Below are 21,989 nucleotides of genomic sequence, written 5' to 3' on the forward strand. Positions count from 1 at the left end.
CTCTCTCTCTCTCTCTGCACATCACACTTAAACCGTACTCTGTGGAGATTATACAGTTATATATTTTTTTGTGTTAGGAGTGTAAGTTGATCGATCATCGTTCTCACTCGCGTGAAGAGATACAGCTGGAATACGAAAGAATAAGCTCTTCGGTGCGCTCTAATTAATGAAGGGCGATGTGTGTGTTGTGTGTGTGTGTGTGTGTCGCGTATCATGTGTATGTGTGCGTGCATCGGGAAGTACGAAGCGTGTAGAAAATCCCAACAGAAAACCGATTGGCTTTGCTTCCTAGTGAATAGTACATCGTAGTAAACAGCTAAAAATATCTGATTTTCTTCCGTGACACATCGAAATCAATGGAACAGCTACGTATCTCGGCTCTCCCTCTCCCGTTCGCGACTCGATATCGCGACTTGAACCCTGAAGAGTACAAAATAACTGACTCGGCATCCGAATCCGAGAGGAGTCTAGCGGATCTTCCAAAGACTGCGACAATAAAAAGTCGTGTGCTACATTATTAAAATTATGCGTACGAAGCTTCATACTTGCGCTCGGAAACTAAATCCTCTTTCAAAGGTACTCCAACTCCTCGTAAAGCGGGAGAATGCAACGAATTCTTGAAACGAATCGAATCAGTTGGAAGTAAAAAGAGGGCAATCTTCAACTTAGTCTTTAAGGAGAGAAAAAGGAATTCTAGCCTTCTTTATACTGTTTAGGGTCGAATTCGCGTCGCGTCACAGTTTCATTGCTCCGATTTCGCGAGCGGCGAGGAATTGTTCCCCGCGGCCGGGGCGGACTTCTCGCTCGGAGCTAAGGGCAAAGCCTTCAGAATCGCGTGCACCTCCTCCGCCACCGCCATCAGGACGAACTCGAACTGCTGTTTCGTAGCAACCATGTCGGGCCTCTGATCTCTGATATGCTCGAGGGTGGCCGCGATGTCGATCTCCTTCGCTCCTTTTGTCATACGATTTAGGACCATGTCGATCAAGCAGTAAGTACCAGTTCGTCCGACCCCGTCGCTGCGAAATCACAATGTAACGAGATCGTAACGTGAACATTGAAATTATAACATCAGTTTTGTTTTTTACACCAAAGTGTAATATATAAACCACCGGAGACTGAACCCCGGGCGCTCACCTGCAATGCACGACTATCGGACACGACCTTCCACGGTACGATTTGTTAACTTTCCTGGAGAGCGAGCAAAGATTATTAAACAGATTTCAAGAGTGTCAATATTGTTCTTATTATATCCTTGACAAAATATGCGCGGTTGGGAAGCCGAAGGTGAAAATATTAAAAGATAAAGTGGTATTATAGCCCTCCATTTACATTTTATACAATAACTTTGCCGACAAGCAATATTTTACATCGAGAACTGAATTTACATTCGTTAAAATGTTGTACAATCGATTCCAAAGTTGTGAAATATTTATTATTTAAGGCGTTATTATCTGTAAAAATGTAGCGGCATAGACGACTGCATGATGGATGGAAGAAAAACAAAAATGATAATGTGGCATCCGACAAAAATTTATTATCGCCACTACGTAACGGCAAGCCATTAAATAAGTGACTCTATAAATAACCACTAGAATTCACCCTCTAATAGTGGAGCTATTAGGAGGAGCCATAATACTTACAAGGACCATAATATCTCCCCTAATGAACAGTTACGATATGATAGAACCAAAGGAACACTTGTGTTCCACCTAATGGCTGCCTTTAACACGATGACTGCCGGACTGACTTTTTTTATGGATTGTACAAAAGCTGAGCTGATAGTTGAAATATGAAAAATACAATATATAAATGTAATTTGAGATGCCTTTATATAGTTTTTATCTCGTTTCATTGGCTCTTTATCGACTGTACAATCTAGTAAATGCAATTAATTACACTTTTTATTTAATTTAATAAGAAAACTTTTTATTTAATTTAATAAGAGACCCTATAAGCACGTAATATTATTGAATATTAAGTAATATTCTGAGCATATTCTTAGAATATTAGACGTAATATTCTAATAATATTATTTTTCACATATTATTTGCGGTGGACATATAACCATCTGTTAATATTCCAGAAATATACTTAATATTAAATATTACTTGATATTAAATAACATTACTAGAACATTATTAGAATATTACGTCGAGCATCCCAAGAATATGCCCGGAATATTCGTCGGCACTAACCTGCGAAATTCGAGCAGAGCTTTCGTAGAATACGGGACGCTGTTCTCCGGCCAGGACAGGAAGTGGAACTGCGTGACGGTGCGGGTCTCGCAGGTGCACAGGTTCTTCAGATAGAAGGAGCGTACGAGGTAGTCGTCGCACCAGAAATGCTCTGACACGAGGTGCACCTCGTATATATGATAAAGCTCAGATCCTTCCTCGGGCCAATAACGATGGCACATGGCGCGACCCTCCTCGGTCAGCCGCGTTAGCATCACGATCACTACGCTGCCTTGTTCCCAAACTAATTGCCAGAAGTCAGCTGTGGTCTGCGGTAGCGGTCCCTGTGCGGCTATGTAAGCTGGATTCCGTGGGTCGTGATCCGTCTGCAAGAATAAGCGAATATTATACACCACTTGGTCTTGGCCGGTACGATCTGTGTCGGGCATTTTCGCGGTGAATCATGTGGATTTCATCTTCATACAAGTGCCTCAGAAGCCACGAGATCATTTCTATTATCCGCGTGTACTTTACACTTCATACTGCAAAATATGTTGACGCGTAATTTATACTTTATACTACAAAATACAAGCAAGATTACATCTACGATCGGCTCTTATACTGTCCTTATTCGGGGTTGCCACAGGAAATGAATTTTGAAGTCCCCTGACCATCTTCCACGCTTTCCAGACGATAGAATTCTCCATGAGCAACATATGTAATCTTAAACTTTAACGTTTAGAAGCGGGGATTGCAAGGAAGGTAGCTTATATTATTAGAAGCAATACAAACTTAAAAGTTTAGTGGCATAGTATAATCCCGAAAAGGCAAATTCAAGCCAGCAAAAGATAAATGAGTATCGGAAAAAGGAACACAGTTGACAGCGTTTAAGAAAATTGTAAGCAAAGTTCGAAATTCGAGGTTTTTTTTTTATATCTTTCCCTGACTTTTCCAGGTTTTCCTCGACATTTTAAATTTCCGTGACTCTTCCCGGTTTTTCAGAACTGTGGCAACCCTCCTACTCGACGCGGCTATATAACTTAAAATGTAACCAGTATAACATCAGCATAACTTTATATCGATGTTATAATTTCGTAGTCAACAATGTAACTGCAATATAGCATATATACGTGCAATAATATGGAAATATGTACGTAACAATTACATCGTTGAGTGTAAACATAAAGCATTGATGCAATGTTACTCGGATCATATTGTATTTTGGGAGGAAGATAAAATTTTGGTATAACAACAACGTAAAAATTATTTTCGCGCTGTATAAAATGTGATTTAGAAACTCATACATGTTATATAAACGTAGCTGTATAAAACGTGATTTAGAAACTCATACGTGTTATGTACCCGCTATATTATTGTACCGACCGGTTTGTTATTATATTTGTTTAATTTTAACCAAAGAATCTCCAATTTTTTTCGATTCACTCGACGTCTATACCTTTTAATTTAAGACGAATCAATTCTCATCGAATTTTATACAGGTTCCTGAGACACCCTGTATATTCTCTGCGCGCTTATGCTGCTGGATCGGCGAGCGAATCGAGAGATGCAAGGGTGGAAAAGCTGTGTCGACGCGATCGAAATTCCTGCCATCGTTGCTCCTCACTTCTCTCTTTTGCTTTAGTTTCTCTCTTTTACGAGGCGGATATATCGGGGTGAACATAATACGGCCACACATTTTGCCAAGTGTGCAGTTAAAAGATACAAAGGCTCTTGCTCATTGATAAACATGCTGGACTTGGTTCGCTGCGTTACGGAAATGGTGATGCACTAAGTTTGTGTCTACCACGCAAAAGCGTTAGGCCTTTCACACGATTAGAACAAATTGCGTAGTATTGGTATTGCGATTTTTTTGTCTTTTTTTCCAAACGATCAACCAACTTGGCATGCCCGTCGTGTGTATATGTGTGACTTACCGACTTCTACAAATATCGCAGTGCGGCAGCAGCCGGAAAACGAATGTCGTACGCAACGTTCAGCAACGTTATCGTGAAAACGAAAATATTCATTTTATTTTGACACAAGTCACAACCTCCTTCGCGCATATTGAAACTACTCAGAAACTTTCGTGTATCGGAATCTCGTTCTCGCTCATTATTGCAACGCGACGGAGCGTGATGACCAATCAAATGAGAAGAAGAGGGTCACGTTGGAGTACTTACGATCGTGGAAGCGTTTATGTAGTCGGAATTGTTGGCGTTCACGAGCTCGTTCAGGACTATTCGGGAGTGATCGTAGGGAAGCGCCGCGCCAGGACGATTCTGCTTGACGTTCGCCTCTCTCTCCGCGATCTCCGTCGACGCGGGATCGGCCTCGTACGCGCACAGAGCTGCCCATTCCTGATCCAGGCGGTCCTTGTTCTTCAGGTGATCCTCCATGTAACTCTGCGAACACGATTTTATGCTACGCGTGTGTGCGTAAAATTGTGCTATTTTAAGGCTTCTCCCCCGCCCGAGCTATTTTGATTAATAACGGCGGAAGCGAGATTGTTGTGAGAAGCGAAATTATTGCGGTAAAGTACAACGATCAATAAATAACAATAAGGATATTCCCTTCATTGGTCGCTGACATTACAGAATCTAAAAGTATCGAAGACACTGTGTTGAAATCGACCAAAAGGCGCGACATCAACTGTACAGCTGCTTCGCCTAAACGTATGGAAATGAATGACGTTTAACGAGCAAATGACGACGCAAGCATATCGAATTGAATATGAATAATAACGACGAATATGTGTCGAGCAAATTATTATGTATAAACAATCGGTCCCGTAATATTGAATTAACAAATAGTAAACAGGAAGTGTAAATCAAAGCAGTAAATCTAGATCTGTTTTGATACGCTGTAGCGAAGGAGCAAGGGCCTTGATAGCGATTAGAGAGAACTCGCGTCTACTTACGAGAACCATGTGGCCGGTCGATATGTCCATGTTTGAGAGAGTGGGTTCCTCGCCCCAGGAGGACGTGCTGGACCGATTCGAGGGCATATTGCTGGACTCGTTTTCGCGCGACAGGCTGGTAATGCGCGACGACTCCGCTTTCTCGCCCGGTTGCTTCGCCTGCATCCTCGCCCGGCACAGGTCCTGATAATCCTTCGATGCCTCCGGGTCCGGGGTGGCCAGCCCGGCGAGCTTCGCTCGACACTTGGCGTGGCGTCGCGCGATTATTAGCGTAACCGCCGCCGCCGCGATCGCAGCCGCGACTCCTGCAGCCACCAGTGCCCCGAACAGGCTGGAACTCATCTCGTTCTTTCTGGTTACCTCCAGGGTGGCTGGTAACTTAGCCTGCAAGAAGATATACTCGTTGGTCTCGGTAATATTGAAGCGATATATTTCGGTGTGTCCCGCGTGAAATGTTGATTTCACGCATTCTAATTCATCCAGAAAGATAAACGTATCTTTTGCAATACAACCTTGTCGCCTATACCCGCTCGAACGACTTCGACTCCTAACGCATCCTTCAATTTGTCACTTATTTTACCTGAAATCAAACGGAGCTTACTCTTTTGTGAATTAAATAGATCTGCCTTTTCGCTTCATATTTGCGGGACCCATGGAATCGTAGGAACAACTGGAATACATGGATTGTCATACCGATACTCTTTGCAACATCGGTAGCGTTGTAGTTCTTTTCATTCTGGATGACTTTGAACGTCACTTCCGCTCGGCCCACTCGTATGTCCCTCAGGGTTCCGGGAGGTAATTCTAAAAGTTGTCCGACCTGCAGAAATTCATGGTTATGAAATAAGCTTATATCAACGTTTGATGTACCGTCTGTAAGTAATGTCTAACACATATCCTACAGTTAATTTTACCATCCTATCAGTACTTGAAGAATAATATTATTAATAACAATGTAATATTCCATAATTAATCTCCAAGCGCGAATTCTCCAAAACTTCTAACTATAGTTCTGCCCAGTTCTAATATCCTTACTTTAGCAACCACGTGTTCTCCCTCGAGCCACTTGTGAAACTCCTGCTCGAACTCGATGTAGACGTAATCCAAATCGACATTCTTGTACGTCCTCGGCGCGTCGCTCGCTTTGTACATATTATCGCGTAGCTCCTTCTTCGTCAACGGCGCGTATACCTCGTTATTCTACAATGCAACACCGATGTGATAATCTACAGTCAGTATGTTACGTATAGTCTGCAGAATTTAACGACCGAAGTATCGGGCTTGTTAACACTTACGTCCTGATTATCCGCTTCGGAGTAATCGTCCTCGTCATCAGGAGCTGCAAAGAGCACAGATATCGCGAATCAACGAAGAATTTGTGAATCACGAATTATCGTCTTTATCTTTCAGAAAAGACTACTAATGACGGCCAATTAGAGCTAAATGGAAAATCGATTGCGAAACGGATATTGAACGGCAGACGTACATACATTATACTCGATGAGCAACTTACTGGGCGGAGATTGAGTTTTGAACGCGTAATTATTTGTGGAAAATGGGGGCCCGGGTTTCTTAACGTCGAGGCGTTCTCTGCGCTTGAAGCCCGCCAGCTCTCGTCTCCACAGAAGCTCGTTCAAGTCGTCGTCAATCGTCTCGTCGTACGAAATCCCTGCGTCGGATTTGTATCCGTTTAGCAAAGGCCGTGCTAATTCCCATATAGCACCTCAGTAAGCAAGAAACGTTAAATCAATCTTTCAAAACACCGATTTCACAAACATTTGATTTTATGTGGATTTTGTCAACATTTTGACACAATATTTGATAAATGTTTCTAAACCGTTACTTGATAATAATATATTTTTAAATATTAAAATTATAATGCAGTTATTTTTAATGTTTCGGTCAAGCATTGTCAATAGTAACGTTGTATACAACATTAAGAACTACATATTTGAAAACGTTACTTGTTATTAAATGTCATTATAATAACGTTGTGTTAACGATTTCTTGCTTACTGGGACAGCAAGATTGTAGGAACATTGTGGCAATGTTTCATTGCAAGATTGCAATATTGCAAATATTAAATTCCATGTTTCTACGATAACTTGATAATATTATATTGCAACTTGCGATGTTGCAATGCTCCTGCAATATAACCGCAAGCTTCTGTGCTGGATCACGGTCTAGCCGGGCGATGAAAAACCTACCGTCTGATTCGGTTTCATGCTTCGAGGGTCGCACCACTCCACCCTCAGTGTACATCCCGCTTACTCTCGAGGAAGCGTCGTCGTCGTCGTCGGGTAATCTCTCGATTTCCGCCGAGTTCTCCTCGTCAGCTCCGCCGTCCTCGTAGTCGAGATTTTCATCGCGTCCAATTACCGTCCTCTTCACATTGTCCAAGTTCATCCCGGCGGCAGCGTCAAGAAACTCGAAATCCCGCAGTTTCCTCGGATGCTTGTACTTCCTGGAGAACGCCTTTTCATATTCCCTCTCGTCTCTCTCATCGCTCTCGTCCTCTATCGTGGAGGGGGGATTCAGCAACGTGTAATCCGGCGACTTCCCGTTCGGCAGGAATTCAAGCTCGTCGGCGGACAAAAGCTGCGCGTCGTAAGGATTCTCCTCGTCAGTCTCAGCCAGTTTCTCGTCTCTCAGAGCACTCTCGAGCGAGTCGATGTCGTCGCCGCTCCTGTAGTCGATGAAGCTGTACCGGCGCGCCCTAGGTGGATACAATTGCTCGTCGACATCGTTGCTCAACGTCGAGCGCTCGTCGCGCAACTTTCCGTACAACTCGTCGTACTTCTCGTCGCTAATCGAAGGATTATTTTTGCCGCCAACAACAGGCCAGTTCATGTATTCGGATCCGTAAACACGCCCGGCGGACTCCTGGCTGTACGGTGGCGATTGCTCGCCATCGTAGAAGACCGGCAGGACCTCGTACTTGTCCTCGACATCCGAGGGGCGACGTAGAGCGTCGACCAAATTACTCTCGGGATTCTCATTGTCCGCAGATATTCTCAGTATGGCGACCGTGGGAATCGCCTGAAAAGGAAATCGATAGCGACATTATTGGACGTATTATTGCGGCAGCGATGTATAGACATTTTTCAAGAGGCAATCGCTATCAGTCGATGTCGTCGTCGGAGAAAATCGTGCGCGACATGCGACTGAAGTACTCGGGAGAAAATTTTCCATATTCAATTATATTCAATTATATTTAATTATATTTAATTATATTTAATTTTATATAATTATATATATTTATATATGAAGCTGTACAGCACAAATGTCAAAAGATATCCTAAAGATATTCCAGAGATTTTTTATATCACTGGGACGTCTCTGGGATGTCTGTTGAACATTTGTGCTTTATGGAAAACATATTCTATATATAATTATATGAGGAATTTTTTTCGGGTAAACATATATACACACAGAAAAAAAGTGTTTCTTTAGATTTCTTTAGATTTCTTTAGATTTCTAGTATACATATTTGTTATTTGCAGGATTGCCATAAAAAAGAATTTTAAAATTCCCTTATTTTCCCTGATTTATCCATGTTTTTCAGACGACAGTGGAAAATTTCTTACCAGCAATGTGTAATCTATAAACAATAACGTTTAAAAGCAGAGACTGCAGGGAAGGCAGCTTACATTATTAGAAGCAACACAAACTTAAAAGTTTAGTAACATAATATAATTCTGAATGCAAATTTAGGCTGACAAAAAATAAATGAGTATCGGAAAAAATACGGTTGAGAGAATTTAAAGGAATTCTGAGGAAAGTTCAAAATTCTAGATTTTTTTATATCTTTCCATGACCTTTCCAGGTATTCCCTGACATTATAACCCTTTGCACTCGAAGGCTCCGGAGCGGAGCCATTTAAAATTTGTTTTCAAACTCGAGGGCTCCGCTATGGAGACAATGCAAATAGCAAGAGCGGAATATCCTATACACAATAGTTTTTACGATTTGTCTTTGTCCTTATGTTATGAACTGAAAGTTATTTGCATTGTCTCCATAGCGGAGCCCTCGAGTTTGAAGACAAATTTTAAATGGCTCTGCACCGGAGCCCTCGAGTGCAAAGGGTTAAATTTCCATGTTTCCCGGTCTTCCAGGTGTGTAGCAATTCTGATTCGATTTTAGTCTGTTAATATAAACAATATAATTTAATATCAAATATATCATTTTGTTTGAATAAAAATGTTATTCGACGTAAAAATATTATTTGGGAAACCGAGCTATCCTATTTGTTGAATCAAACATTCGTTCGACTCTAAAAGACAAGTTTGTTTCAATTAAAGAAACTTTATTCACCCTCCGTTCATCACATAAATATCCAATAAATACCATCCTAATCCATTCATTAATTTGTTCTCTTTTATTTTTTATTAGTGCCTGATCTACTAGCCAAGTGCTAGCAAAGGAAAAATTGTTTCGAGAAGCGGAGGAAAATAATTGGTATATCTGTGAGACACATTGCAACCATTCACGGTAATTGAAAAGTATTGCGGGTTTAACGGAGGGAGTTTAAATCGAAAGAAGTCTTTTCCTCCGTGCGTCATATCAGTCATATCGTAATGCGAAAGCGCCCTCGGCGGTGGTTGCGATTTACGATGCTAACCTTGCCGATGAGCTGGTCGCCTTGTTGCTCGTCGAAGCGCGTCGTCTCCTTCAAGTATTCGCAGAGACGAAGATTATGGAAATCGCCTCGCCTGCGAAAAGCAAATCGGGCTTTCGTCTCGTTAAATAATAAATGCGACGTGTCGCGACGCGATCGGCTCACCCACCACCACTCGGCTCATTAGCCTCAGCCGTGGTGACCTACCCTTGCCGGAGATTATGTAACGAGGTTTGTATGATGCACTGTGTAAAGGGATGCGTCCATTCGTAGCCGTCTGACTCCAGTCCTTCCAGTTGCAGCCCAAGTAACTCCAATTCGCCGGCACCGAGATTGTATCTGCGACAGAACACACTGTACCGTACGCTCGATTAAGCGTTCGTTACGTCGTAATTTTACGCGCCCGTTCGCCAGAATGTTAACGCGAATAAATAAAGACGACGGAAACGCGAAGTAGCGCGGACTAACCCGCTTTGACGAGCCGGCAATCAAATTAAACGGTCGGAATCCAATTTCGCTCGTTCGCATATATATATATATATATTGTGCGTATATATTATGCACTTTCGTGCATATCGGATCGAATCGCTTCGCGAATAATTCAGCGAGCGGCGTGGAATCGCATCTCGACTCTTTAGCGCAATTTTTGTCGCATGCGCGCGTGCCACTTACTGGTATAAATTTTCATTTTCTAAACTCGCGAACAGAGACACGCATCGTCCAAATGCCAGATCTGAAAAGAGAAGCGACATTGACATTAGGGAATGCTCGCCGACGCGTCGGGAAATTGTTGTCGATGCCGGTTTGTATCGCAATTTTCTCGTTGTTTTCTTTCCTATCTCTCCCCCTCTCTCTCTCTCTCTCTCTCTTTTTATTATTATATATTTTATAATTTATTATTATTATTGCGCGAAGTAATTACCGTTGAAGCACGTTTCCGTCTGGGGATCGCACACGTTCCTGCTGAACAGGCATCCTGCAAAGATAGAATAAATGCGCTGTATCGAGAGAAATCGTCCATATATGACAAAGGTCAAATAGTTTCAAACTACAATAATTAAATTCCCATTCTCCTCCCCCCTCCCTCTCCTCGCCACCCCCCGTGTGTACGGGCTGCGGACAACATGTGCGTCAAATGCAGATCCGAGAGCGTGCTTACATCGAACCCTCGCTGAATTACGCAGATATTTCGACACAGGTGGTGCAACCCTGATTTAACCTTTCGCACGGGCGTTCGCACGGAACAATCGACCGCGCGCGGACTGTGTCGCGAAATATCGCAAACGGTTAATAAATATAGCTCCATACTCTCCGAGAATATCCAGGGGCAGATTTCATCTGGTTTCCTGAAATAGCCACGTGCATTTAACGCCATTATGAAAAATTCAAAGGGAGAGCCGCGCGCTTTAATGACACAATTTTATCGTGTAACATACGCGGCACGCGAATTCATCGGTCGTCCTTCTAAAGAGAAATTTCCTCATTCAACGTGAAAATTAACGCCGATCTCTCTCTCTCTCTCTCTCTCTTTCTCGTCCAGAATAACCGTTTCGACATTTCGCCGCTTATATTTCTTCCTTCCTCGGGAAATAAATCATTTCGTAAATTATTTTGGATATTTTGAGACGCTCCGCGCGCGACCTGTGCCGAATGAAATCTTCACGGAGCCGAGGGAAACGCGATCGATGATATCCGGATATGCGGACGGGATACATAAAGGATCGGCGAACCGGAGGGCTGCATACGATGAAGCGATTAACGGGTCACACACGTGGTCGTGCGGGTGCGAGATTTGCGGAAATCGCCCGGCGCGATCAACGAGAGCGCGCAGCTCGCGCAAGTGCATGTGGTCACGCTAGATTCCGGCTGGCTCCTTCTTCAGCTTAAACTACGAATCGCGGTTCTTTCCATCAGCAGTACGAACTAATATCGGTTGGCGTGAGCGTTGACACCTAATCCCTCGATCGATCGATGCACGGGAAGGGAAGTAATTTTCGCCGGCACGGCGAATAGTTACGGGAGACGGGAGAAAGAAATTCGTTGCACGGGGAAAATCATTTTACCGTTGTAATGGCAAAACCTGTCGTCGCGACAGCGGCGATATTTAATTAGTGCGACAAAATTATTTTGCCGTCTACACGCATCCGAGCGAACAGCAATCGATAATACTCTTAACGAATCTTCTCGCTGTTCGAACAGAAGAATATCAATTGCTATTTGTTTTTCCTTCCGCTGGCCTTACGGTGCCAGCTAACGATTCGCCGTGTAAAATATTCCCGCTTCCTGTATGTAGAAACAAAGGGACAACGCGGCTCGCGTTGAGACAATCACGTTACAAAAACGCACGGCGCCGCTTCGGCTGATATTTTTCAATGAATACACATCGGTAGGAAGGAAGGTGTCTCCGCCTGGGGGGTTGCATGCGTGGGCGGACCGCTCGGGAGCGGGTGACTCGCGGACGCGTATACGTGCATTGTGTCCTCGGCGAACGCAGAGAGCTCGAAATGTACACACACGTCCGCACGGATACAAGCGGGCGCCGACGTACGCGTGGTACTAGTCGCGGACCTACGACGGGTTGGCGGGTGTTGCGCGGGGTGGCCGAGATAAGAGGTGTTACGCGAGATAGATAAGCGGAGAGAGTCGCGATGTTCCACTGGAAGAGAAAGAGAGGGAGGGGACGAGAGGGAAAGAGGGGGGAGAGGAAGAGAGAGAGACAGAGCGAGACGGCGTTACGCGCGCGCGATGGAGAGGCTTGCGAAGGCGGTGGCTGCGTGGGATGAACGGCTCGATAACTGTCGGGGTGGTGTGGTCGTGTGGGCGAAAATCGAACTCCTCCCCACGGCAGCCGGTGTTCACACAGAGAGAGAGAGAGAGAGAGATATGGGAGGTATTCTCTCTCTTTCTCTCTCTCCATTCTTTGGAGGGCGGGCTTTCATCGGCGCCGAATTCGAAGATCATTGACGTTCCACGGGGCTATGAATGGATGCCGGAAGCTTTTTCGCGCGTCCGAGCGCGCGTATCAACACTTTCCTCGCCGTCGCTCTCTGTCATTTCGCTACGTCACGTCAGTTCACGAGCTTCTCGAGCTGGAATCGACCCTTCCTTCTGATGGCGTCTTCTGTTCGATTGTCGATCAACGAGATCGCAGACGGCTATCGCGTACGATATCGATGCCCCGTAATCGAGACGGAAGGAGGATATTTGTCCTCGCAATTCATCCTTTACAATCTGTAATTGACACACATGCGACGATTGTCGTCCAAATGTCGATTACGCGATGTCCGATCCGCCGGTAATCCCTCTCGGCTTTATGGCGAGCTTTACATCGGCGTGTGGCTTGCGATAGCTTATATGTGCGCGACGAGCATATATTCGGAGAAAGAGAGAGAGGGAGAGAGAGAGAGAGCGATAACGGAAAAATCAATGAGGATCGACGACCCTAATCCCGGTTTGCCGTGAAAAAGTTCGCCGGGAACAAAGCATCGGTAGACAAAGCCCTCTCTCTTTTTCTCCCTTTCTTTCTTCTCTCTTCCCCGGTGACGTCAACCCCGGCAGAGATACCTCGGGTTGAGAATGTTCGAACTTTTAAAGACCGGACGTTATAACGTTGTGGTAATTTAATCTATCGACACCAATTCTCTGCTTCTGTCTACAGTCATAAAAATTTCACAATAAAAATTCACATTCGAGAGCACAAACACGGCCGTGTTCGATTCTCAAGCTGAAATAGCGACCGTACATGACTATCATACGAGACGAATAAATCTCGGCATCAAACGGACTCGTTTAATGTCCAATCGGGTTACGACCCTAAAACTTCGTTATAGTTCCGCGCTCTTTCAATATTGACCGCGCGTCACAGTTAATGAAATCCCCCCCCCCTCCCCCCTTACGCAGCATTGTGCAACTTTTAAGTGAATTTGCCGATTATTTGTCGCCCTCGTAAGGACAAACGTGCCTCCTTCCGCGATTCGATTAGGGGCCACGCATTCAATCACGCTCGCTTGCGTTTCGCTTCCTCTCTCACGCTCTTCTTTCTCTCGGTATATGTTAATCAATCGATACACCTTCGCGAATGACCATACGGCACTCACAGAAAAGTATCACGGCAACTTAACGGGGCGTCAACCATTACCGGCGCGGATCAATGTTAACACCTCCGCAAGCAACCTCTCGTGTACCTCCACGTATCACCGAGATATGAAACGTCGATCGGACGTGCAGGTGAGACTTATCTTCTCGCGTGTGAAGATATCGAGAAACGGACCACCCGAGCCACCGGGGAAACTTTCAGGAAGAAATCAAGATATACCGCGCGGAACAACTTGACGCGATACACGCCATATGTTGAGCGAATTACTGTACCGTTAGAAACATATGCTTCAACAAACTTGTCTCATTGATTCGAATTACAGACCTAAGCCCGGTAAGCAAAATGCTAGCGGTGTGCTCGGCGGCGGATTCGTTCAGAATAGCACGGCGGATCCGTAACTATCTGCGTTAAACTCTCGTGCTTTGTCGACACAGCCTGTCCGGTAAGAAAGAAAAGTTAAATCGATCTTTTGAAACATTGATTTCAAGTGGATTTTGCAAACATTTCGACAATATTTTATAAGTGCCTTTAAACTGTTACTTGGTAATATATAATATTCCTAAATATTAAAGTCATAGTGTAGAGAGATGTTATTTTTGGAGTCAGATATCGTGTGTGTTAACAATGTATGTGTCGTATACAACATTAGAAACGGCATATTTGAAAACATTACAAAATGTTATTGTAATAAAATCATGTTGATAATTTCTCGGTTATTAGGTGCTAACATAGCTGTATAAAGCGAGGTCTACAATAAGAATTTGAGGCGTGAGCTTTAAAAAAGTGAACCAATCGTAGTCGAATATGAGGAGAACAATCGACTGTGATTGATAAATTTCTTAAGGCTTACGTCTTAAATCCCCCATTGTGGACGTCGCTTAATCGATTGGCGGGCAGGATTTCCAGTATCCGTTTCATTAAAGTACATTTAAATGGTGACGAAATAACCAGATCCCGCTCGGATTTCTGCCGTCGATCTGTCATGATACTCTGTTAGCAGATCCTGTTATATTTTTGCTAGCAAGATGCCAGCAAAATTTAACGGCAGATCTGCGCAATATCTGCTTCCGCGGGTCTGGTTATCTGGGAAGTTTACATCATCCTCTGAGCGTGTTTGCGATCTGCTATCTGGTAACGTATTCCTCGCTGTTTCGTCTCATATCTTCGCATTTATTTCTGGCGCACGAAGTTTCCGTTCGATCACGAGGAGTCGGTTACGAGATAGATAGATTTCGCATATCGAGCGGGTAAGGCTTCACCAGTTGAGATGTTACACAACGGTACATATACTTCCCGGCCCCTTTAAGAGCCTTTATCGCTGATATATCGGCCCTAAAAGAGACTTAAAGTTTATCCGCTTGTGGATTCCAGGGATAAGTGAAGCTGTTATCTTCAACGGAGGTTCGACGGAGCTCCCCGTGGACTTAATTAGCGAGAGATTTGTGACATTAAAATTCAGGGAAGACAGGCAGAAACCGCAGCTTAAATTTTCCACGAGAAGGGACAGAGAGACTCTCGACTTCGACTTAATCAACAGTGCGCCCGAGTCCTCTCCTATATCTCCTCGCAGCTCTTCCGGGTTTATCTACACGGAAAATAATCGCCGTGACTTCGCCGTGACTTCGCCGAGACTTCGCAGAAGTGTCTATTTTATCTCTCTCGAAATATATCGAAACAGGAGAGAATATCTCTGCGAGAAGCGGAGAAGAAAAAGATCATATATGAAATATATATAATCATATACGTCCACAGCGAAATGATACTGTTGTTTACAAATCATACGTAAATACGAATCGAAGTAATGGTTCGGGCTACTTGTGCCTCTGACAGCACGCGATATCGACATTTAAAATTAAAATGACGTAAAATCATTTTTTTCTTTCGCATAGACATATATGGGCAAAATTCACATATCTGATCTTGTATAATTATATATTAACGTATAATCACTTTTTTCCCGCATTCCTCTCGGAATGAAATACTTCTCGCGCTGACTCGGTGAGCGTGAGATCGTAAGAGCGCGCGAGTACTTCCCTTTACATACTGCGTAAATATACGTTCTCGACGGCGTCGAACGTTATCTCCGTACTCGCTCACTCGGAGGCAACATTCAGTAATTCAGTAAAATAAAAATACGACATTGTACTTACCGACGTCGCCATCAGCCAGAACGCCGTGATGCAGGATACAGAGCACCAGCAGCTCCAAGCCTCCAGCCCACCACCGTTTACGGCCCATAGATGTTCCTGCAATTGTGAATTGTCCACTTTACGTCACTTTACGTCGCTCTTTCCCGTATTTAACGATAATTTTATCGTCGTCGCCGCCTTTTACTCCACGACGAAGAGTGACCGACGCTTAACGATCCTCCTCGCGAGTTAATGCGACGCACATAATAACCGAGAGCGTGCGCGACTTCTTTCTTGCCTCTATTATCTAATACTTCGCTGTCACAGATAATATAATACGGTGTGCAAGTAATTATATTGCGTAGCACTTCTATTGAGAAGTCCTCCGACAGTTGAAAGATCGACGGGGATGCGGGAGAGGATATTTTTAAGTCCCTCGAACGGACAAATATACCCCCGCGACTCCACGTCGAGAGCGTCACGTCGAGGTTGGCTGAGTTCGTCCGAACAGATTACGTTTCCTACTTTCGTACGTCGAACTATCACCAGGCAACTTCCAGGCAGCAGAGGTTTCTAGAGGTTTCTAGAGCTAGTGTAAGTACTACCACTGTTCGGAGAGTGCATCGCCCTGTGGAGTGCAGTGGCCGCGGATCGAATGTGAATCTAACAAAAGCAGTGCAACGTGGAATAATTTACGTTTCTCGGCGGACTGGCTGGCTCGATGGAAGACGGCACTATAATTTCGTTCCATTTCAGCCTGAGACCACCGGAAGTTAACCTGCGCGGCTGCAGCGTCGTCTTTTCCGCTCTACAGGATAAACCCTCCTCATCTTCCTCCTCGTAACGCGGTAACGAGCAGAAATTCCCAACAATAAATCATATCGTTGATGCTCTCTCGGCTCCTCTTAACTTCTAATTTCCGCCCCGAACTCTTGTCTCGCTTCTCCGCCGCGAAGTGTCCTTTTTCCGCGATCATCACTTATATATATATATATATATATAACGAAGCATCAGGTTGTAGTCACGTTCACCTTCCATCAAGGACAAATTAACATTCCCCTGAGGAAGCCTGCGCACCGCTGCGCCATCCGATTTCAACCCTCCAGCTCCCAGGAATATACATATTCTCGCGCGGATATTACGGGAGTGGGGAAGCGCGGTTTTATCGGCAGTCTATCGACGATAAGGATCCTCATGATTCGTGTTATATTTTTGCACTTGTTGCTAAATGCGAGCGCGAGTTCGGTTTACTTAACGCGAGGGGTGCCGCTCTCAACGTAAACACGCGGCGACACGGTGAATGGCACCTAATACCACGTTCGGCTAAAATGCGCAATATAAATACACGGTGATGCGATTGCGGTTACGTTCGACACTGCGGCTGCAGAGAGAAGACGGAAAAATTGCGCGTCCTTTAACTCCCTTTGCTAGAAAGTACTGCTCTGTTTATACATCTAAAAAAAAAAAATATATATATATATATATATCTCGTAACAATAATAAGAATTTAAATGTAAAAATCTTGATATCTCTGAAAAACACGAGCGAGCAAATCTCCTGCTTCGTAAGCGCAACCTAAAGTTGTTCGCTTCCGAAGGAATAATTAATAAGGATCGTTTCAGACACGAGCAACATCCGCACGAGAATTTACCTTTGGAAAATAAATAAAGGGTGTACGCAGGGTGAGACAAGGGTGTACACAAAATAGTGCGGCTTACCTGGGCGTGACGCAGCGGAGTCTCTTCACACTCTGCACATCGTACACGCCGACACGAGAAACCACCACCACCACAGTTTCTTGCTGTCGAACTGACGGTCGACCACTCGGCGGTGCTGGCTCAGACGGACTCCCGTACCCCATGGACAGCCGGTTCCGCCGCAGCGATAGTACTGACTGGAAACGCCGAGGAATAAGGAGAAGGTACAACAGGCGACGCGCAAGCGAGGCGCAGGGCGTGCGTCGGATTTGAAATCGATTGCACCGCGCCGTCGACAGCGGCAGAGCCGGGTAGCGGCAAAGACAAAGACGGAAAATGATGACAGTGGGAAAGAGAGAGAGAGAGGGAAGGAACGACGGAGGGAGGCGGGAGTTAAAAGTAGGGAAGGTGAAAAAGAGAGAGAGAGAGAGAGAGAGAGATAGGCTGCCATCATCGTCGACAATAAAGAGGAACATCTAAGGGAGGATAAATGATAACGTCAACCGAATTGACGGATCGAAAGGGATGGTGTGAACAATGCGGCGATGCCTATAATGATGGAAATTCATTGTTAGAGGTAAAGAGAGGGAAAAGGACGGGAACGTTCGCACCGGTGACGCGGCGAACACGGTCGACGGCGAGGTCGCATAGTATAGTTTCATTGAACTACTGTTTGTTCTATTTTTCGCGTCTTGTCGAAACTAAGGCGTTTCGGCGGAAAAATAAAGGTATATAAATAATGGCGAGACCGGAGTGTCGCGCAAAGGCGAAGGTGGATAATCGCCGATCGGCGAAGCGTGAGGATGAAAAATTTCTGGAACTTCTCCTCGCGTTGCGTCGTGGAAGGGTTTCGCAGGACGCGCGGTATCGATTAGGAACACTTGTTGCGGGTAGGACGAGAGAGAGAGAGAGAGAGAGAGAGAGAGAAAGAAGCGGCGACCCACGCTCTCCAGGAGAGGCTACGAGAGGCGGAAGATTTATGCCGTTTCTAATGGAAGCCCGGAGAGGAAAAAGCAGTCATTAAACGGAAGCTATAGTAAATAATAAAGAATAGCTATAAATTGCAAATACTGTTTGCCCGCCCGAGGGAAGATATCTTTCATCACTCGGTAGTCGTTACTTTGCACCGGTATTTGGCGATATTTATTAATAGTCTGAAAAAATTTGGCGCTCGTAGTAATTATAACCGTCGAATTAATCTGATTCTCATCGTATTTCTAACATGGTAAAAATATCGCTACCGAGGAAGATCGATCGTTCAGTTTTCCCCTAATATCGGGATCCAGGCAACGCAAATGTCCAAAATCGAGACATAAGGTGTTTTTTAGATATCTTTAAGTTATCGTAATATGAGACGTCTTTCAATCGTTTTTAAGACGTCTGAAAGACACCTTATGCCCCGCTTTTCGATATTGTCTGGCGATCTGTGTGAATAAAAAAATTCAATTTAGACAAGACACGCTACATTATTTTGCTTCTGATGCATGTTGTTTCGTGAAATTTTGTACTTTACCTCTCATTTCCGATTTAAGTCCGCATTAAAGCGTCTTTCGGCGTTTATTCATGGATAAATGTCGAAATGATATACTGGCTCGTTTGAAACTGACGCGATTGACATTTGAATTTATGCGATATATCCGATTGACACCGTGGAGATGCAATGACGTCATTCGCGATGTATTTCAATGACGAGCTCGACTTCGTTGAATTTACCGCACAATTGCACTTTCTAATATTTTTTTTACGTTTGAACTAAAAATCGCTCGCATTTAAACGATTCCGACCTTTTCTCAAGAGAAAAAAAGGAATAAATTATTTAACGGGAAGTGCAAAAGTCACATATAAATTGACGTGTTATTCTGTTAATAAATCAGAATGTATAATTTGTACTGATTAACAATGCAGAATACATCATGCAAATATCTCGTCTGATTATAGAAAATTTGGTTATAATTAACCTATTTGATACTATCGATTACCTTGCTTTCGCCCTCATTAGAATACGTTGCCTACAATTTATGGATGTCCTAAAAGTCAGCGTGATCTAATTGCTCGTTGACATTTTCCACCCCTTCCTAAACGGTTTGCATCATCAAATGATCGAAGAGGTTGGCGGAGGTTAACCAAACTTTAACGTGCAGTCGCGGGCTGCGTTCAGGAAACGCAACAGCTCTAAAGCCCGTATCAGACCATAGGAATTGAGATTGAATTGAATTTGGCCAATCAAGTGCAAAGTTAAGTGTTAACTGAACTCAAGTCTAATGAAATTATAGTGAACTTTGCGCTGATTGGTGAAATTACAATTCAATTTCAATCTCCAATCCGTAGTCTGACACGGGCTTAAGTGAGCGCTCACTGTCATTGGAACATTCCTTTAGATTTATCGTGGATCTAAGGGAACACTTCGATCAAAGATGATAGCGGCTGAACGTCCGTTGCGTTTCCTGAACGCACCGTTCTGGCGTACTCCCGGAAGTGAAGTTCGGCGCGACATCTGTCCGTACGGGTTCGTAACGACGCTCGAGAGCAGAGAAACATCCTTTTTTCCGGCGTGAAGAGCCGTGAGGTTCGTCCTACTCGTGGTCGCGATAAAATTATCTGCGAACATCGGGATATCAGAGAGATTCATTCCCGAATTCGCGTCACACTCGTAATTAGTACGCATCGTAATTTCTGTTTGTGTACTGATTACTCGACTTTTCGGATCTTTTTATAAAAATGTCCATTGGCAAAGTCGAAATTAACCTTACACACTCGCGTATCGCGCATTTCTCGCTCGGGGAATTGAGAAGGAAAAATCACGCATCGCGTTTGTCAATAATCAATTAGTTGTTAGTTAAATCGTCGTTATCTCTCGCGGCTTTGTCGTTCGTTGTAACGTCGCACCGGTGGTATTTTGAATCGCAAGCCTCCTGCTGTTTCACATGTGATAGAAAGGTTATGTGACGGCTAGTGCTATGAAGTGTTTACATCGCTGAATGAAAAGTACATTTAAATATAATAGTCGCGTTTCCAGAGGAATTTCGAGGAAGAATTATTCGCTAACTTTGATTGCGTATGCGAGAAATTGCGGCGAGGATATATCGATATGTTTTTGCACTCTTTCTTTAGGATTGCTTATTTTTTCTTTTTTTCTTTCTAGCATACATCTTCAAGATGGTGAAGATTATGAAGACGGGGAAAGTCGTACTGGTCCTCAGTGGCCGGTACGCGGGAAGAAAAGCCATCGTTATGCGCAATTACGACGATGGTACTACGGATAAGCAGTACGGACACGCCATGGTTGCTGGCATCGACCGATACCCGCGCAAGGTCCACAAGAGGATGGGAAAGGGCAAGTTGCATAAACGTTCCAAGATCAAGCCTTTTGTTAAAGTAAGTTTCCCAGTCAATTTCCACATTTCTCTCACACAAGTTCTTATATTCAGAAATTTCAACTTTTAACTTGACATCTTGAAATGCGTTCTTCTGTGATATTTCCGTTCATTATGTCTTCTGTTCGTGTTCATTTTTAATGAGATCATTTGTGGGGAAATGTTCAGATTACCAAATGAGCTTCCAATGAGCTCGACTTCGGCAAAAGCTATTAAGGTTTTGTCTCCGAGCAATGTTCAGAAGGTTCTAGCTGTCATTCATTCGTTTGTTAAAAAGTTGTTAAGAAATAATAAAAGAAGTTTGAAAAATATGATACTTGATATTTAACAGGACACAACTTACTAAAATACACGTTATTACAACCTATTCTTTTGTTTCTTTGTTTAATATAATGTTTTTGGACCCTGCATAAGTTTTGTACTTAAGCAAGAATCTACAGAGATATTTTCTCATAAATTGATTGAATGAACAGTATTGAGAATGAGCATTTTCATTTTCTTTTGTTGGTAACTTTTTAACAATGAGCAATGGCTAAAACCTGTTGAAGATTACTCGAAGATGAGACCTTAATAACATATGTCGACAGTTAAGCTTGTTAGAAGTGGCTTTAATAATGCGAACAACTATTAATTCTTATAACTTACTATTCACATTAAATATTTCAGATCTTAAATTACAACCACCTAATGCCAACGAGATATACCGTAGACCTACAATTGGACAAAGTAGCGCCAAAGGATCTCAAGGACCCAATGAAGCGCAAGAAGGTTCGTTTCCAGACCCGTGTCAAATTTGAGGAGAGGTATGTAATTCAATCATTTTCCATTACCACACGAACTCTCTGTGCATCGTTTCTTACCTAACAATTGATTCTGCGACTGCTTCCAGGTACAAAAACGGCAAGAACAAGTGGTTCTTCCAGAAATTAAGATTCTAATTGTTTATAAATAAAAGTCTGACACAAATGTGAAAAGAGAATA

The 21,989-nt window shown here is 43.7% G+C and overlaps 2 protein-coding genes across 6 annotated transcripts; one reads left to right on the forward strand and one right to left on the reverse strand.

Moving 5' to 3' along the window:
- LOC106746847 (receptor-type tyrosine-protein phosphatase N2) lies at positions 1 to 19,731 on the reverse strand. 4 transcript variants are annotated; one of them, XM_014623929.1, is made up of 19 exons: positions 19,614 to 19,731; positions 17,656 to 17,831; positions 15,959 to 16,054; positions 10,635 to 10,688; positions 10,385 to 10,445; positions 9,920 to 10,051; positions 9,716 to 9,806; positions 7,302 to 8,133; positions 6,608 to 6,763; positions 6,390 to 6,433; positions 6,130 to 6,294; positions 5,788 to 5,914; positions 5,592 to 5,674; positions 5,095 to 5,478; positions 4,358 to 4,579; positions 4,112 to 4,117; positions 2,199 to 2,563; positions 1,138 to 1,191; positions 1 to 1,019 (listed from the first exon to the last, which is right to left on the reverse strand). In XM_014623929.1, exons 3-19 carry the CDS (start codon positions 16,044 to 16,046, stop codon positions 743 to 745), a joined length of 3,141 nt encoding a protein of 1,046 aa, XP_014479415.1. In that variant the 5' UTR covers positions 16,047 to 16,054; positions 17,656 to 17,831; positions 19,614 to 19,731; the 3' UTR covers positions 1 to 742. The 4 variants fall into 4 exon arrangements, with proteins under 4 accessions (XP_014479415.1, XP_014479417.1, XP_014479416.1 ...); XM_014623931.1 differs by having other exon boundaries at positions 5,607 to 5,674; positions 19,614 to 19,730; XM_014623930.1 differs by lacking the exon at positions 4,112 to 4,117 and having other exon boundaries at positions 19,614 to 19,730.
- A 381-nt stretch (positions 19,732 to 20,112) lies between these two features.
- LOC106746803 (60S ribosomal protein L27) lies at positions 20,113 to 21,987 on the forward strand. 2 transcript variants are annotated; one of them, XM_014623837.1, is made up of 4 exons: positions 20,113 to 20,200; positions 20,777 to 21,009; positions 21,675 to 21,811; positions 21,898 to 21,987. In XM_014623837.1, exons 2-4 carry the CDS (start codon positions 20,791 to 20,793, stop codon positions 21,944 to 21,946), a joined length of 405 nt encoding a protein of 134 aa, XP_014479323.1. In that variant the 5' UTR covers positions 20,113 to 20,200; positions 20,777 to 20,790; the 3' UTR covers positions 21,947 to 21,987. The 2 variants fall into 2 exon arrangements, with proteins under 2 accessions (XP_014479323.1, XP_014479322.1); XM_014623836.1 differs by having other exon boundaries at positions 20,158 to 20,291.
- The last annotated feature ends 2 nt before the right edge of the window (positions 21,988 to 21,989 follow it).

The sequence above is a fragment of the Dinoponera quadriceps genome, unplaced genomic scaffold (assembly GCF_001313825.1).
Source record: "Dinoponera quadriceps isolate SergipeBrazil2010 unplaced genomic scaffold, ASM131382v1 scaffold1565, whole genome shotgun sequence".
Classification (NCBI taxonomy): Eukaryota; Metazoa; Arthropoda; class Insecta; order Hymenoptera; family Formicidae; genus Dinoponera; species Dinoponera quadriceps.

Coding starts and splice junctions, on each gene's coding strand:
- LOC106746847 (XM_014623929.1), bottom strand. CDS start 16,046: ATGGGCCGTAAACGGTGGTGGGCTGGAGGCTTGGAGCTGCTGGTGCTC. Junction 10,689..15,958: donor TCTGGCTGATGGCGACGTCG/GTAAGTACAATG, acceptor CTATCTTTGCAG/GATGCCTGTTCAGCAGGAAC. Junction 5,479..5,591: donor ACAAGGTTGTATTGCAAAAG/ATACGTTTATCT, acceptor ATCTTCTTGCAG/GCTAAGTTACCAGCCACCCT.
- LOC106746803 (XM_014623837.1), top strand. CDS start 20,791: ATGGTGAAGATTATGAAGACGGGGAAAGTCGTACTGGTCCTCAGTGGC. Junction 21,010..21,674: donor AGATCAAGCCTTTTGTTAAA/GTAAGTTTCCCA, acceptor TAAATATTTCAG/ATCTTAAATTACAACCACCT. Junction 21,812..21,897: donor CGTGTCAAATTTGAGGAGAG/GTATGTAATTCA, acceptor GACTGCTTCCAG/GTACAAAAACGGCAAGAACA.